The sequence below is a fragment of the Struthio camelus genome, chromosome 16 (genome assembly GCF_040807025.1).
Source record: "Struthio camelus isolate bStrCam1 chromosome 16, bStrCam1.hap1, whole genome shotgun sequence".
In the NCBI taxonomy this organism is placed as follows: Eukaryota; Metazoa; Chordata; class Aves; order Struthioniformes; family Struthionidae; genus Struthio; species Struthio camelus.
In genome coordinates this window covers 9344711-9356859 of record NC_090957.1, presented here as the reverse complement: position 1 = coordinate 9356859, position 12149 = coordinate 9344711, and the positions used below count along the sequence as shown (strand labels likewise).

General features: G+C 55.1%; 1 protein-coding gene across 2 annotated transcripts in view; it reads left to right on the top strand.

The window, feature by feature from the left end:
* HIP1 (huntingtin interacting protein 1) overlaps positions 1 to 12149 on the top strand; it is an 81679-nt gene that overhangs the window by 43584 nt on the left and 25946 nt on the right. For both annotated transcript variants that reach the window (XM_068909629.1, XM_068909630.1), the window contains exons 2-5: positions 6343 to 6406; positions 7412 to 7554; positions 8488 to 8544; positions 10905 to 10985. In XM_068909629.1, the coding sequence (XP_068765730.1) occupies positions 6343 to 6406; positions 7412 to 7554; positions 8488 to 8544; positions 10905 to 10985 (345 nt within the window). The remainder of the gene's footprint in view (positions 1 to 6342; positions 6407 to 7411; positions 7555 to 8487; positions 8545 to 10904; positions 10986 to 12149) is intronic.

Below are 12149 nucleotides of genomic sequence, written 5' to 3'. Positions count from 1 at the left end.
CCACAGGCATCACAGGGGATGCGTTCGTGGCCTCACGGGTCCGAACTTGTCTCTGCAGTGTTGCAATTAAAATATCCTCAGCCATAGTGGCCGGTGAGCATTGGAGCGTCCTGCCCATCAGTCAGGATAAAAACGTCTCTCTGTGCCTGTCCGTCAGGATAAAAGAGGTCGAAAGTTATCTTTTAAGGCAGCCCAAAATTTCTTGCGAGGTGACTTGGCCTTCTTGACCTAGTTCTCCAGCCAGAACTGGGGGACTGGAGCGTAACGCTGTCGCCCCTCCGTGACCCTCGCTTCCCGCGGAGGTGATGCCTCCAGCCTCCATCGCTCGGCTCCGCGCTGCGAGCGCTGCTCGGGTACGGCGCTCACCACGGCGCTGGCTCTGCCTGAGTCCTGGTGTCGGCTCTGGGAGCTCCTCTGCTCTCGGGCTTTCGTCCCGCAAGGTGCTCGCCGGGCGCGGAGGCCTTGTCCTGCGCTGGCCAAAAGGGGACCAGCCCTGCGCGGGGTGGCGAAGGGCAGGTGCGGTCCACCATGGCTCCCCTGCTGAGTGCCCATCTGCCGGCCCTCGCCAGGAAGGAGGTGAATCACGTGAGAATGGGAACTCCTCCGCCGCGTTCGGGTCAGGGCTCCTGCCGCCTGCGCGGCTTTGGGTCTCGCAGGGGATGTCTCGGGCCGGAGAGGGGCGCGCTGGGCAGAGACGGGCGTTGACAGCGTCCAGCGGGCCGCGTTTGGGCCTGGTTTGGCCGGTGTGACGAAGCTGCCTGAAACAGCAGGGAAGAGCAAACGCCGCGTTTGAACGGAGGTGTGCGCGAAGCCTGCGCTCCTCTGCTAAGCCCATGTAGGCACGAGCGGAGTCAGCGGCCATGCTGCTCCTTTTGCCCTCCACGGAAGTAAAAGTTGGATCTGCCTTTCCCTGCGGACTGACCACCTTTCCTTTCCACAGTCTGCGCCGATCTAGTCCGGTGTTTGCTTCGCACTGAAAGCAAGGCGTTGGGGAAGAGGCGCGTGAGGCCCGCGGTGCGATGGAAGCCACCGTGCGGCGCGGGCTGCCGGCACTGGCACCGTGCCGCTCCGCCTGCGCTCAGCGGCCCGAGCTGCGGGGCGGCGTTGTCTCTGTGTGGCACTTCGGAAATCACGTTGAAGGCTGCTTATCCCTGCTACCTTTCCCCCACTATGTTTTCCTCCTCTGGGAGGATTTCTTGGGAAATCTGGCGAGAGCAAGAACCTCCGCTTCCTCTGCAGGCTGGGAAGCGAAGGATGTCTCCTTGGATCGGATAGCTTGTGCTGACGGCCCCATCTTGCTAATCTGTGAGAGGAGCGGTTTGGAAAGAAAAAAACTGTCCTCAGTTCACCAGGAAGGGTCAGTAGGAAATGACATTTTCAACTTGGAACTTAATTCCCAGCTTTTCTAAAGGGCATTCTTGCCAGCCAAGGTGCCACGTGAGGCCGGCGTCCCCTAGGCAGCGGTACCCACCTAGGGCCGCGACCGAGGGGCTGCGCGGGACTCCCTTCGCGGGCGCTTCCCGTGCCCCGCATCTCTCTGGAAATGCATTCAACGTTTGCCTTGGCTGCCGTGCAGCCTGGTGGCGACTCTGTTTCGGGGGGGGGGTGCGGGAGGGGCGGCGGGATAAAGCTCGCCTTCCTGTGTGCTGCCGCTGATAATTGCCTCTCCGGAACCAGCCTCGGAGAGAGCCGCTGAAGCAGGAAGCGCTTTACAATGCTGCTCTTTCAGCTGCGTGCTGAAAGGTCCCAGCCCCTCGCGGCTTCAGGAAGCCCTTGGCCCTAGGAATGTGCAGTCCCGTACATATTCTTCCCTAACCTTCCGGGAAAGAGCGGGGCTCTTGCGCTCCCCTGGAGGTGAGAAAATGAGGTTCCCTGTGCCCCGAGGCTTTCACTCGCCGCAGAGGCTGCATTCACTGGGCGCAGCTGCGCCGAGCAGAAGGATTTCAAAGTGACGCTGTTTCGCTCAGCTGTGCCGGCAGCTTTGGTCCCCCGGAGCCCTTTGAGGCAGCAGGGCGCTCTCCAGGAATCACTCCTTAACTCGCTGCTGGCTCTGCAGCAGCCCTCTTTAATCCCTCTTTGTTAGAGACTGCATAAAGCAAGCACTTCTGGTTCTCCCAGCAACCCCTAGGCATAATTCCCTCTGTGGAATCAGACGGCAGGATTCGGGGAGCGTTTGGCCCAAAGCTTAAAGGACGGGGATAGCAGAAACGTGCTTGCTGAAGCTGACACCTTAGCAAGAACGGCGCTGTCATCTAGACTTTAATAAGCTTTGAGATTTCACTTGCAGGATCCGTGCTTTCATTTAGTTTATCACCTTTGGTCCAAAACTTCTGTGGCTTTTTCTCAGCTCTGTTTGAGGTTACGTGGGGGAAAAGTAAGTCAAAAACCCGCCAGACCACTTTCTCATGAGGCTCAGTAGCTCTCTTCTTGCACCCCTCCCATCATGCAGTCTGCCTATTCACTTTTTGCATTGAGACTTGCTTTTTTAGTGCCCTCCTTGCAGCTGCAATCACCTCTGTCCAAGCAAAAACCACACAGCGGCACACAGCAAATAAAGCCATGTTTTTATCTAGGTATCCCCAGATAAGCATTTAGGTATCTAGAGTTGTGTTTAAACGCTTGACATGCTTTTAGTAAAGGAAGCATAGGGCAGTTAGCTCACACTGACATTTGAGGATCACAGAATCGTTTAGGTTGGAAGGGTCCTCTGGAGATCATCTAGTCCAACCCCCCTGCTCAAGCAGGGGCCTCTAGAGCATAGTGCCCAGGATCACATCCAGACGGCTTTTGAATATCTCCAGGGAAGGAGACTCCACTACCTCTCTGGGCAACCTCTTCCAGTGCTCTGTCACCCTCCCAGTCAAGAAGTTTTTTCTTAGGTTTAGGTGGAACTTCCTGTGGTTCAGTTTGTGCCCGTTGCCTCTTGTCCTGTTGCTGGGCACCACGGAGAAGAGTCTGGCCTCATCCTCTTGACACTCCCCCTTCAGATACTTGTTCACATTGATCAGATTACCTCTCCATCTTCTCCAGGCTGAACAGGCCCAGCTCTTGCAGTCTTTCTTCAGAGGAGAGAGGCTCCAGTCCCTTAATCATCTTTGTAGCCCTCCGCTAGACTCTCTCCAGGATGAAGTCGGATGGGATGGGCTGAGCCAGTCTGATAGTTCAGGGAAGTCCTATTGCTTCCTCTCACTCCAGCCCTGTGTTCCCGCTCCTCTGACCCCCGGCTGAGCTAGCAAAAAACTAACCTTACGAGAAGTGCATGGCTTTCACGGGGGGAGCTCAGAGGAGCTCCTGAGAGAGAGATGGGACTGAGAACCAGAGGGAGCAAGGTTGCTTCTTCCAGTGCCAAATGGTCCATCTTGGGTGTCCTGTCTCAGTGCGCCTTCATGTTTGTAGACCTGAGTTTAGGACAATGACAAGCCACGCTTAATAACCCACTCCTCACCAGGCACCACCTACTGCTATTGGGATGTAGGGCTATGGGGTGTGGGCAACATGTTCCAGGTGGCAACTGCTGCCACAGAGACTCCTTTCTGAGGATTTTGTTGTTCTTTAGATTTTTGTAAGAGGAAAATGAGCATAATGCTGAATTTCTCTTCTTTTTTTTCTTTTTTCCTTTGTTATTTATGTCAAAAAAAAACCCAACAGTTGTATGCATGAGGAAGGGCAGAACTGGAGAGGTGGCTCCCATCCTTAACCTTCCTGCATAAAGAATCTGATGACCTCCACCCAGCAGGTTGTGAGGAGACGTGCTGTGATTGGGTTCCTCCATTGCTGGACCCTGCAGGGTTTCTTCTAGCTCTCGTTAAGGCTGGGCTAAGTGGCAGGGTCTGGTCTGTGTCCAGACCTCATTTCATTTTGTCTGGAGCAGGGTGCCCCTGCCTTCCGGCAGGCAAACTTGCATCTCTCTCTGATGCCCTGCCACCCTGAGATGAGCCCCCTGCATCTAACTGATGAGGAACCTGCATCTCCGCGATGAGGAAAATTGGCCTCCCAGCAACAGGGTATGCAACGGTGAGCATGGTGTGCAGCTCATCACAGCTGGAGACTGTCGCAGGCATCCTTCCTAACGGAGCCAGTGCCATATGGTCGTTGGTTAAAGAAACAATGAAACGGCTAAATGGATTAATTGTGCTCTGAAGCACCTGGTGCTGTTGTCCACTGCTGGAGCAAGTAGCAGTGTTTTCCTTCTCACAAAGCAGGACCAGTCTGTCCCGGGACATTGAGAAACCAGGCGTAGAAATCTCCATTAGACTAAAGAGTGGATGCTTGATTTCCCCTCAGTGTTGTAATTGGTAGTTGTGGGTTAGAACAGAAGCTATCTCAGCCTTTAATACATTTTCCCCATGCCAGATGGCAAGCCCATTGGGGGCAGAGGGACTTTCCAGGAAGCTGGGACATGGGTAGTGCTCAACGCTGTGTTTGCTGGGGGAATCTGGGCCCTTCTGTGCCCAGCTATACATGCAGAGTGTGCAGCTGGTGCCCTATGTGTCCTCCTCGTTCCTGCGCAGTGGAGAGGAGTCAGTTTTGCTTGGAGGTTTCTGCCTTCCTCTCTACCATCTGTTGGGATGAAGCTGTATCAGGATCATCTCGGAGATTAAGGGAGTTGCTGAGATGTAGGAAGGACTGTCAATGAATAAGGCATGGGAATTAATCCCACTGCTTTAATTGGCTTGCGTCAGTAATTAACTGCTTCTGACTGTGCTGAGCCGCCCTCTCTCTTTCATCAATACAGTGTTGATCCTTGCAGAGCAACGTTATCACAAGTGTCAAACTAGTGGTAGAAGTAGCTGCGAGTAGGGTGAGTGCGAGCTTGGTGAGAGGGGTCTCCGTGCCAGCATTGCAATGCTCAAACCAAACAACTTCCTAAACAGAGTAGTGACTGCTAGCAGTATCAGCTCACAGGGCACTGGGGCTAGGAGCACGTTCACTCCTGTGCAGGCTGGGTGGCTGGAACAGCTAATGCATCTCCCAGCCTCTGGTGTACCTCCTAGCACTGTCCTGTGCTTGAGAAGGGAGATGCAGAAATAGGTTAGAGTCAAAAAACACTTGAAATCCCACAAGGAAAATGCTTCCAACTATTGCAACTTTTCTGTCAGCTGAAGCTGAGTGCAGTGGCTTCTCTTGCTCTACTTTCACCCACATTTCTCGATGTGGGCTACGCAAGGTCCACAGCATTTGCATTGCAAAACATGCCTTTCCTGGCAAAGAGCAAAAGAGCAGCTGGAGGGTTTTGTGGGTATGTTTGCACTGGGGAGAGGCTGCCCACAGCCCTCACCCTGGCATCCAACTGCCCCAGAGGAAGGCTTTTGTTGTCTCTGAGCGGGATCAGGCTGCTAGTGGTGCTCCTCTCTGTGAGGACCTCTTGTGCCAGGGACCACATTCAAATGAGCGAGGTTCAGATGTTCCTCCTAAGCGGTAAGCTTGGGAGAAGGCAAGGATGGGAGCATAGCTGGACCTTGACACAGACACTTGTGAATCGGAGCTAGATGCAGGGGAGGTCGCAGCAGAAAAAAGGGATAGTTGCAGGACCAGAGACAGAATGCCACCTGCACCTTAGGAGGGACAGCTGTGTCCCCCTGTGCCAGTGGGTCCATCTGCCCCTTGCCACGTCAAGCACTGTCTGGCAGCTCCACATCCTGCCCTCCTCTTCCACCAGGCACATGGCAAAACTGTCATGGCACTTCCAGCCACGGGGCTGTGGGGCGGATGGGGCTGGAGCACCAGTGTTTGCAAAAGCAATATTTGCAGCGTTTGCAAAGCTGCTCTGATTTCTCTGTCCAGTGCCTACCAATTGATACCAGCTAAGCAGGGTCCTGTTCTTTGCTGCCAAACAGCACGTCCAGCCCCGTTCTTCTCCACTCTGCACCACACATAGTGGACTTGGCCATCCCCGTTTGGCGTTCCCTCTCCCTTCCCCCCCTCCCCTCCCCCCCAAAGCTCCCTACTCCGGGCAGCCCACTGTAGAAAGCAGAGCAGGGGCTGCTGACCATGATCTAGGGTCAGGAGAGGGGTCTGCCTTCCCTCTGCCTGTCCCACTGCTTCACGGGCAGGAGAGAGTCCTTTGTGGTCAGTGCTTTAATTGCATCATTATTATACTGAGTAAATGAATCCTGGCAGCAGCTGAACCTGCCAGATGCCAGGCACATCCCAGAAAGGCATCCGGGAATGAGTAGAGTCCAGCTGGCGTGGGACAGCGGCCGCTTGGAGGGCTGGGGACCTGGATTGGACCCAGCCACTGACAGGTGCCGGCACAGCCAGGCACCCGTGTCCGTGTAGGCAGAGGGGACTTGGAGCCCAAGCCCTTCCCATCTCACCCCCCTCCCCGCTTCTGTTTTTCAGACTGTCAGCATCAATAAGGCTATTAATACACAGGAAGTGGCTGTCAAGGAGAAACACGCCAGAAATATCCTTCTGAAAGTTGGCCGCAGGACAAGCGAGCGTGGGAGCTGGCTGGGGCTGCTCGGAAAAGGGGCCAAGGCGAGGCAGTGCGTGGGGAGAGGTGCAGGCGGAGCTGACGCTGCCCGGCTGAGCTAACCTGCCGCACGCTGCTGCGGGACAAGCTCGTTCCCAGGGCAGGCGCTCAGGGGAGCCTGCGCAGCGCCCCGAGGGGGGTCTCTGTTTGGCTGAGGTTTTTCCCAGGGCAGCACTGCTGAGTAGTGCACGTGCCTTGCGCTCCCTCCTGCTACAACCTGTGCTTTTTCTTGGTGGGTCTGCACTGGCCACTCGCACCACAGTGCTGCCATCCCGTGGGAGCAGTGATGGGAAAGCCAGAAGGACTGATGTCCGTCAGCAGACTGTCTAGCCTGGGCCTAAGGCACTTAAATCTCAAAAGTGCTTTTAATTGTTCGCTGACCCTGAAAAATGGGCCTCCAGCAGATGTGCAAGGCAGCCAGGAGGTGCCAGTGCAGCCTGGCCTGGAGCATGCAGGTGATGCTCCCAGGCAGCAGTAGGGATGTGGAGGAGAGGGGTAGCGTGTGCCACCCTTCAGGACAGCATGTGCCCAGGCTGGAGGCTGTGGCTTGGCAACCTCTCAGCTCCCTGTGATGGCCCAGCTCTCCTGGTACTCGCTGGGAAAAGACAGAGGGTTCCTGTGGGCTCGGAGCTCCCTGCTGCTGGATGGGAACCTGGGCTCAACATTGCAGCTCAGCTGCCTGACACTGCAGGGGTTTGGCACCAAGCTGGACCCATCATCTTTCCCCATGGAGGAAGGAGCCTTTTCCCCTTGAATCCCTGGTGATGGGCACAGATGCTTTACGAGACCCTTGTTTTACATGGGAGAGCTGCCTGTCTGCTGCTGGCCTGTTGAGGTGGGGTGGTTAGGAAGCAGCCGGTCTGGCCTATTGTTTCCGGGAGATCACCTCAGGCCCGCAGACCTGAGAGGGGAGTGTTTCCTTGACCAGCCTTTCACCATGCATCCTGGGCACGCACCACGAGAAGGGGGCGCAGACCTTCTGGTCAGTCGTGAACCGGCTTCCGCTCTCCGGCAATGCTGTGCTCTGCTGGAAGTTCTGCCATGTCTTCCACAAACTCCTCCGAGACGGCCATTCGAATGTAAGTGCTGCCCTGCGTCCCCAAAGGTTCATGAAAAGACCCCATGTACATCATTACCCTTCAAATTCATGACCTGTTTCCTGAATTTTAGGTACTGGGGTTGGCACTGCAGAGCAAGGCAGGGCAGAGCAGAGCGGTGCTGCATCTGAGTGTCCCTGTTCCCTGACGCGTCTCCTAGCCAACTTGCATGCAGCAGCGCTCTGGCGCTGCTGCCCCAGGCACCTCTTGGTGCTGTGAGCTCAGCTCTGCAGCCATCAGAGGGCCGGATCTATTGCCCTCAGGGTTAGCACAGGGCAGTGGGAAGTGATAGCATATTGGTGCCCTCCCATAGCTGCGAGTGGTGAAAAGAGGCAGGGAGTCCTCTGCGGGGACCAGCCCAAGGGTCCCGCCCTGAGCTGGCTCTATACTTATGTCTGGTTGCCCCCAGCCCTCTTCGCCTGTTTTCCCTTTGCTCTGTTATCTACATGCACTTTGATTCCAGTCATCCTTCACCTCTTCCATTTTACCTGGAGAACCTCAAGCCCTTTAAAAGTAAGAACAACTTTGCAAGGGTTTATCCTCCAAAAAACTTTGAGCTAGGTCATGCAGAATAACTCCCCAATGCAGACAGTGCATCTGCAGTGATGATGCCAGAGGAACCTGCTCTGCTCGCAGAGATAACGTGCATATGAGAGAGATCAGAAAGGATTCTCCATCCCTGCATAGGGAGGGGGATGGACGCTGGCAGGGTTCTGAGGCATCCTGAGGCTGGGGCTTGCCTGTAATGAGAGAGCAAGCTCTCTGCAGAGTTGGGAATGCCTCCAGGAGCCCCATTTCTTAGCCTATTTGCTAGCTTAAAGTCATGTATGCTTTGCCCCCAGAGCTAGCAGGAGCATGGCTGGCTATATGTGCTGCCCTCACTTGCTGATATTTTATTCTTGATTCCTTTTCCAGGTCCTGAAAGACTCTGTGAGGTACAAGAACGAGCTGAGTGACATGAGCAGGATGTGGGTAAGTGGCCAGCCCTGCCAGGCCCAGTAGGGAAACAGCTGCAGGACGCAGGGACCAGGCTGGCAGGCCCTTGGCAGCCCCCTGCTAGGCTCTGCCCCCATGGCTGGAGCTGGGCAGCCTGCAGGGTGCCTCTGTAGGCTGCTCCCCTGCCCCACAGCTACCCTGAGGCCGTCTCACTTTGAGGAGGATAAGCCAGAAGCGCAGAGCGGCTGTCACAAATTGCAGCTGACTCCGCGTTACTGGCTTGATTATCTGGCCCAAGAGGAGCCAGGCCCTGAAACACTGAGCATTGGGTGGATATCAGGAAGCTTAAAATCCCTCAGGGCTCCTTTGGGCTGAAAGCACTGGCTCGGCACCTCCAGAGAGTGAGTGGCTTGGCCTAGAAATGCCAGGTCTGTTTGGTTTGCTTTATCCTGCTGAGAAGAGGAGTGAATGAGGGAGAGTATTTATAGCAAGAAATACTCATAGTAACGCGAATGACCTCTTTCCAGCTACAGTAGGTTAAATGGGGTAGCGGAGGGGCAGGAGAACAGGGAAAGTCACAGCAAGGCAGACTGCCAAGAGATGGGCCAGAGTTGTAGGGTTGGGTGGAGGGGGAGGATGTGACTTGTGTATCGTGGGAGGAGAGGATGTCTCTGGAAAGGAGGAGAGAAGAGGCACGAGGCTGCCTGAAAGAGAAGCAAGGATTACCCTGAAGGGTGTAAAGAAGTGGCTTGAGATGAACCGGAGGAGCTGTGACAAGCAGGTGCTGGGAATCGTAGCAGGGTAGGAGAAGTAGATGGGACATGTCTATGAGGAGCTCAAGGAGCTGTGGAAAGGTGTCATGAGTGGGACTGCGCTGTCCATGAAGGGGCCTGTGCACGCCCTGCCAGCGTTCATCCTCTCTAGCGGGCCACAGGCAGCCTGTAGGAGAATTTCGGCAGCAGGAGCTCTCCCCCTACAGTAGTCTGGACTGAGCTTCCAGAGCTGGTATGAAGTTATGAGGGCAGGACAGGAGCTTCAGAGACAAAACCTGCACTGAGGGGAGTTAATGCAGAAAGCCAGTTCCTGTAGAGTTTGCTGACCCCCAGAATGTCATTTTTCCCATCATGAGAATGCCACAGTTCCTGAAAAGCCTGGGCATCAGACCTTCAGCTGCCACAAAGCCTATTTCTTTTCCTACTGACCCTAGTACTGTCTACTGGGCCTTAAGCTCATCTTTCAGTGCAACTGTCAGGAGTGCACCCAGGCTTCAACATGAGAAATTCTGGAGGAAACTGGGCTCTTAACGTGCAGTAGATGTATTCCCAGCATCAGAGCAAAATGGGAGAGCTGCGGCTCATGCCAGCTCAACGTGTGTCTGGTGGGTACTCTGAACTCGCTGTGCTGGATTTGCAGGTAGTGCTCAGTATCCATCTCATCCTCCAAGCACAGATTTGTTCTCCCTGTTCTATGGCAAAACCTTGTAAAACCCCAGGGTCACAGGGGTCCTGATGTCCTTGAGGTGAGTCTCTGTAGGAGACCATGCAGAGTTGTGGGATGCTGGGCAGCTCTGGCAGAAATGGTTTCAGCTGGAAGAGCTGCTAACTACAAAGCCTTCAAAGAAGCAAGGCAAGTGCACATCTCTCATCTCTTATGTGCCGCTAAGAGCTTTGTGCCCCTTCATCCCTGCAGAGCCCCTAACATAGCCAGGCACAGCCCTGCATGAGGACAAGGATCCCAGTATGGTCCCTGAACTCAAACGAAGGGCCCTCTTGGGCATCTGTGAGTTGCCTTTGCTTTAGGAGTTCATTCGAACATCTTGCATGTTGTGCTGAAAGCATCCCAGGTGCGTCACAGTGATGAGCAGTTCTTTCTGCTCTGATAGCCAAAGGCAGCATTGAAACCTGCAGTAAAAGAGAGCGTGACCAGAAAGTCATGACTAAATCCTCCTACCATCCTCCCCTTCTCCAGGCCATATATAAAGCTGTCAGCATGTTTGCTGCCAAGATGTAGGCCAGCCCACAGCCGTTGTGCTCTGGGCAGACATCCCCCACGTGCCATGCTACCCAGCTCACGCACGTGGCCTGAAGGACAAGGCAGTTCTTGCTCAGTGCATGTGGCAGGCAGCGGGATACCAACAAGGAGTATTTGCTCTGTGTTTTACGAAGAAAAGAGACCTGGGATGATGGCAGGTAGTGGTGGCCCAGACAGCAGCTGAGGTTCAGTCTGTGTCCTGGGAGGAAAGGGCTGGGGGAGGGAGGAGAGGCACAGGCAGGGAATCACGCTCTGTAGGAGTCCAGACAGGCAAGTTGCAATTGCTGGTGCCCGCAGCAGTGGGGAGAAAGCTTCTTTGAAAGTGCAGCCTTCCTCAGGTCTGAATCGCTTTCTTGTGTCCCCAGGGTCACCTGAGCGAGGGCTATGGACAGCTGTGCAGCATCTACCTCAAACTGCTGAGAACAAAGATGGAGTTCCACACAAAAGTGAGTGTTCTCCATCCCATCCCATCCTGTCCCCGTCCCCATCCCCGTCCCTGCAGGACCCCAGCCCGGCCCATCCAGCAGCCGGAGCTCTGCAACTGGGATTAGCAGCCTCTCAACAGCCCAACTGGGAGGACGCAGCATGCTTATTGCTGCTGGGCGAACCAGCCACTGGGCAGGTGTTGTAGGGTTGTTGGTTTTCCCCAGGGCGCTGTAACTGGGTGCAGTGGGACACCTGCCTTGCGTGGGACGGTTGAACCACAGCCACAGGCACTGAGCCCCACTGCATTCACTCGGAGGCCCACAGCCGTGGTGCTGGAGGTGCAACCCAGCAGAGAGCGCCCAGGGCCTTGCACTGCCTCTTGATGACTTCTTCATGTCTGAAAGCATGGTGGCAGGCTCACAAGGAGACCGTTTCAGGGCCTTAAACATGGGATGAGCAGTGGCTGCGGACAGTTATTTTCTCGCAGTGGTTTGGGACTGTGAGCAGGAGGAGACTTGCTTTTCAGGCACCAGACCCAAGAGACAGGCCTCACTGAGCCACCACCACACCAAGTGATGGACAACAGGGCTGTGAGTGGGGGTCCACGGCTTAGCCCTGCTCTAAGAGCACAGCTGGGCCCAGCTCAGGGGCTACTGCGAGAGCTTACATTTTGGGTATGTAGAGCCAGAAAGCAGTGAAAATGCTGCAGAGCAGGACAGCGGCTGGCAGAGCAATCTGAGCGGTGTAATTCTCACCCTTACCCCAGCGCGTCCTTTCCTGTATCATGGGTCTCATGCTGCCGCCGTGAAATAATGACACAAACTGCCATTGTCTCTGTCCTTCCCCTTGATAAGTGGCCCAAGGAGCAAGGCCTTGGGGTCAGCTGTCTTCATGGCATATTTGGACATTTTGGCTCCTCAGAGGCACTTAGGTTCGTCTTCCTTACTCTGGAAGTTGGGAGACTACAAAGAAGGGGGTCACAGCAAGAGATCCTGGGCTTTGGGGTGTATGTCTCCCCGAGGAATAGCTGGAGCCCAAATATCCTTCTTGATAGGCAGAGGTGGAAGACAGTATGTGTTGGACTATAAGGAGCGGAAGGCTGAGATACAGCTATGAACCTGCACAGCCTCAGCCCCCACTGTTGCCCTCTCGGACATCTCCTGCCTGGCTGCAGGGGCTGAAGC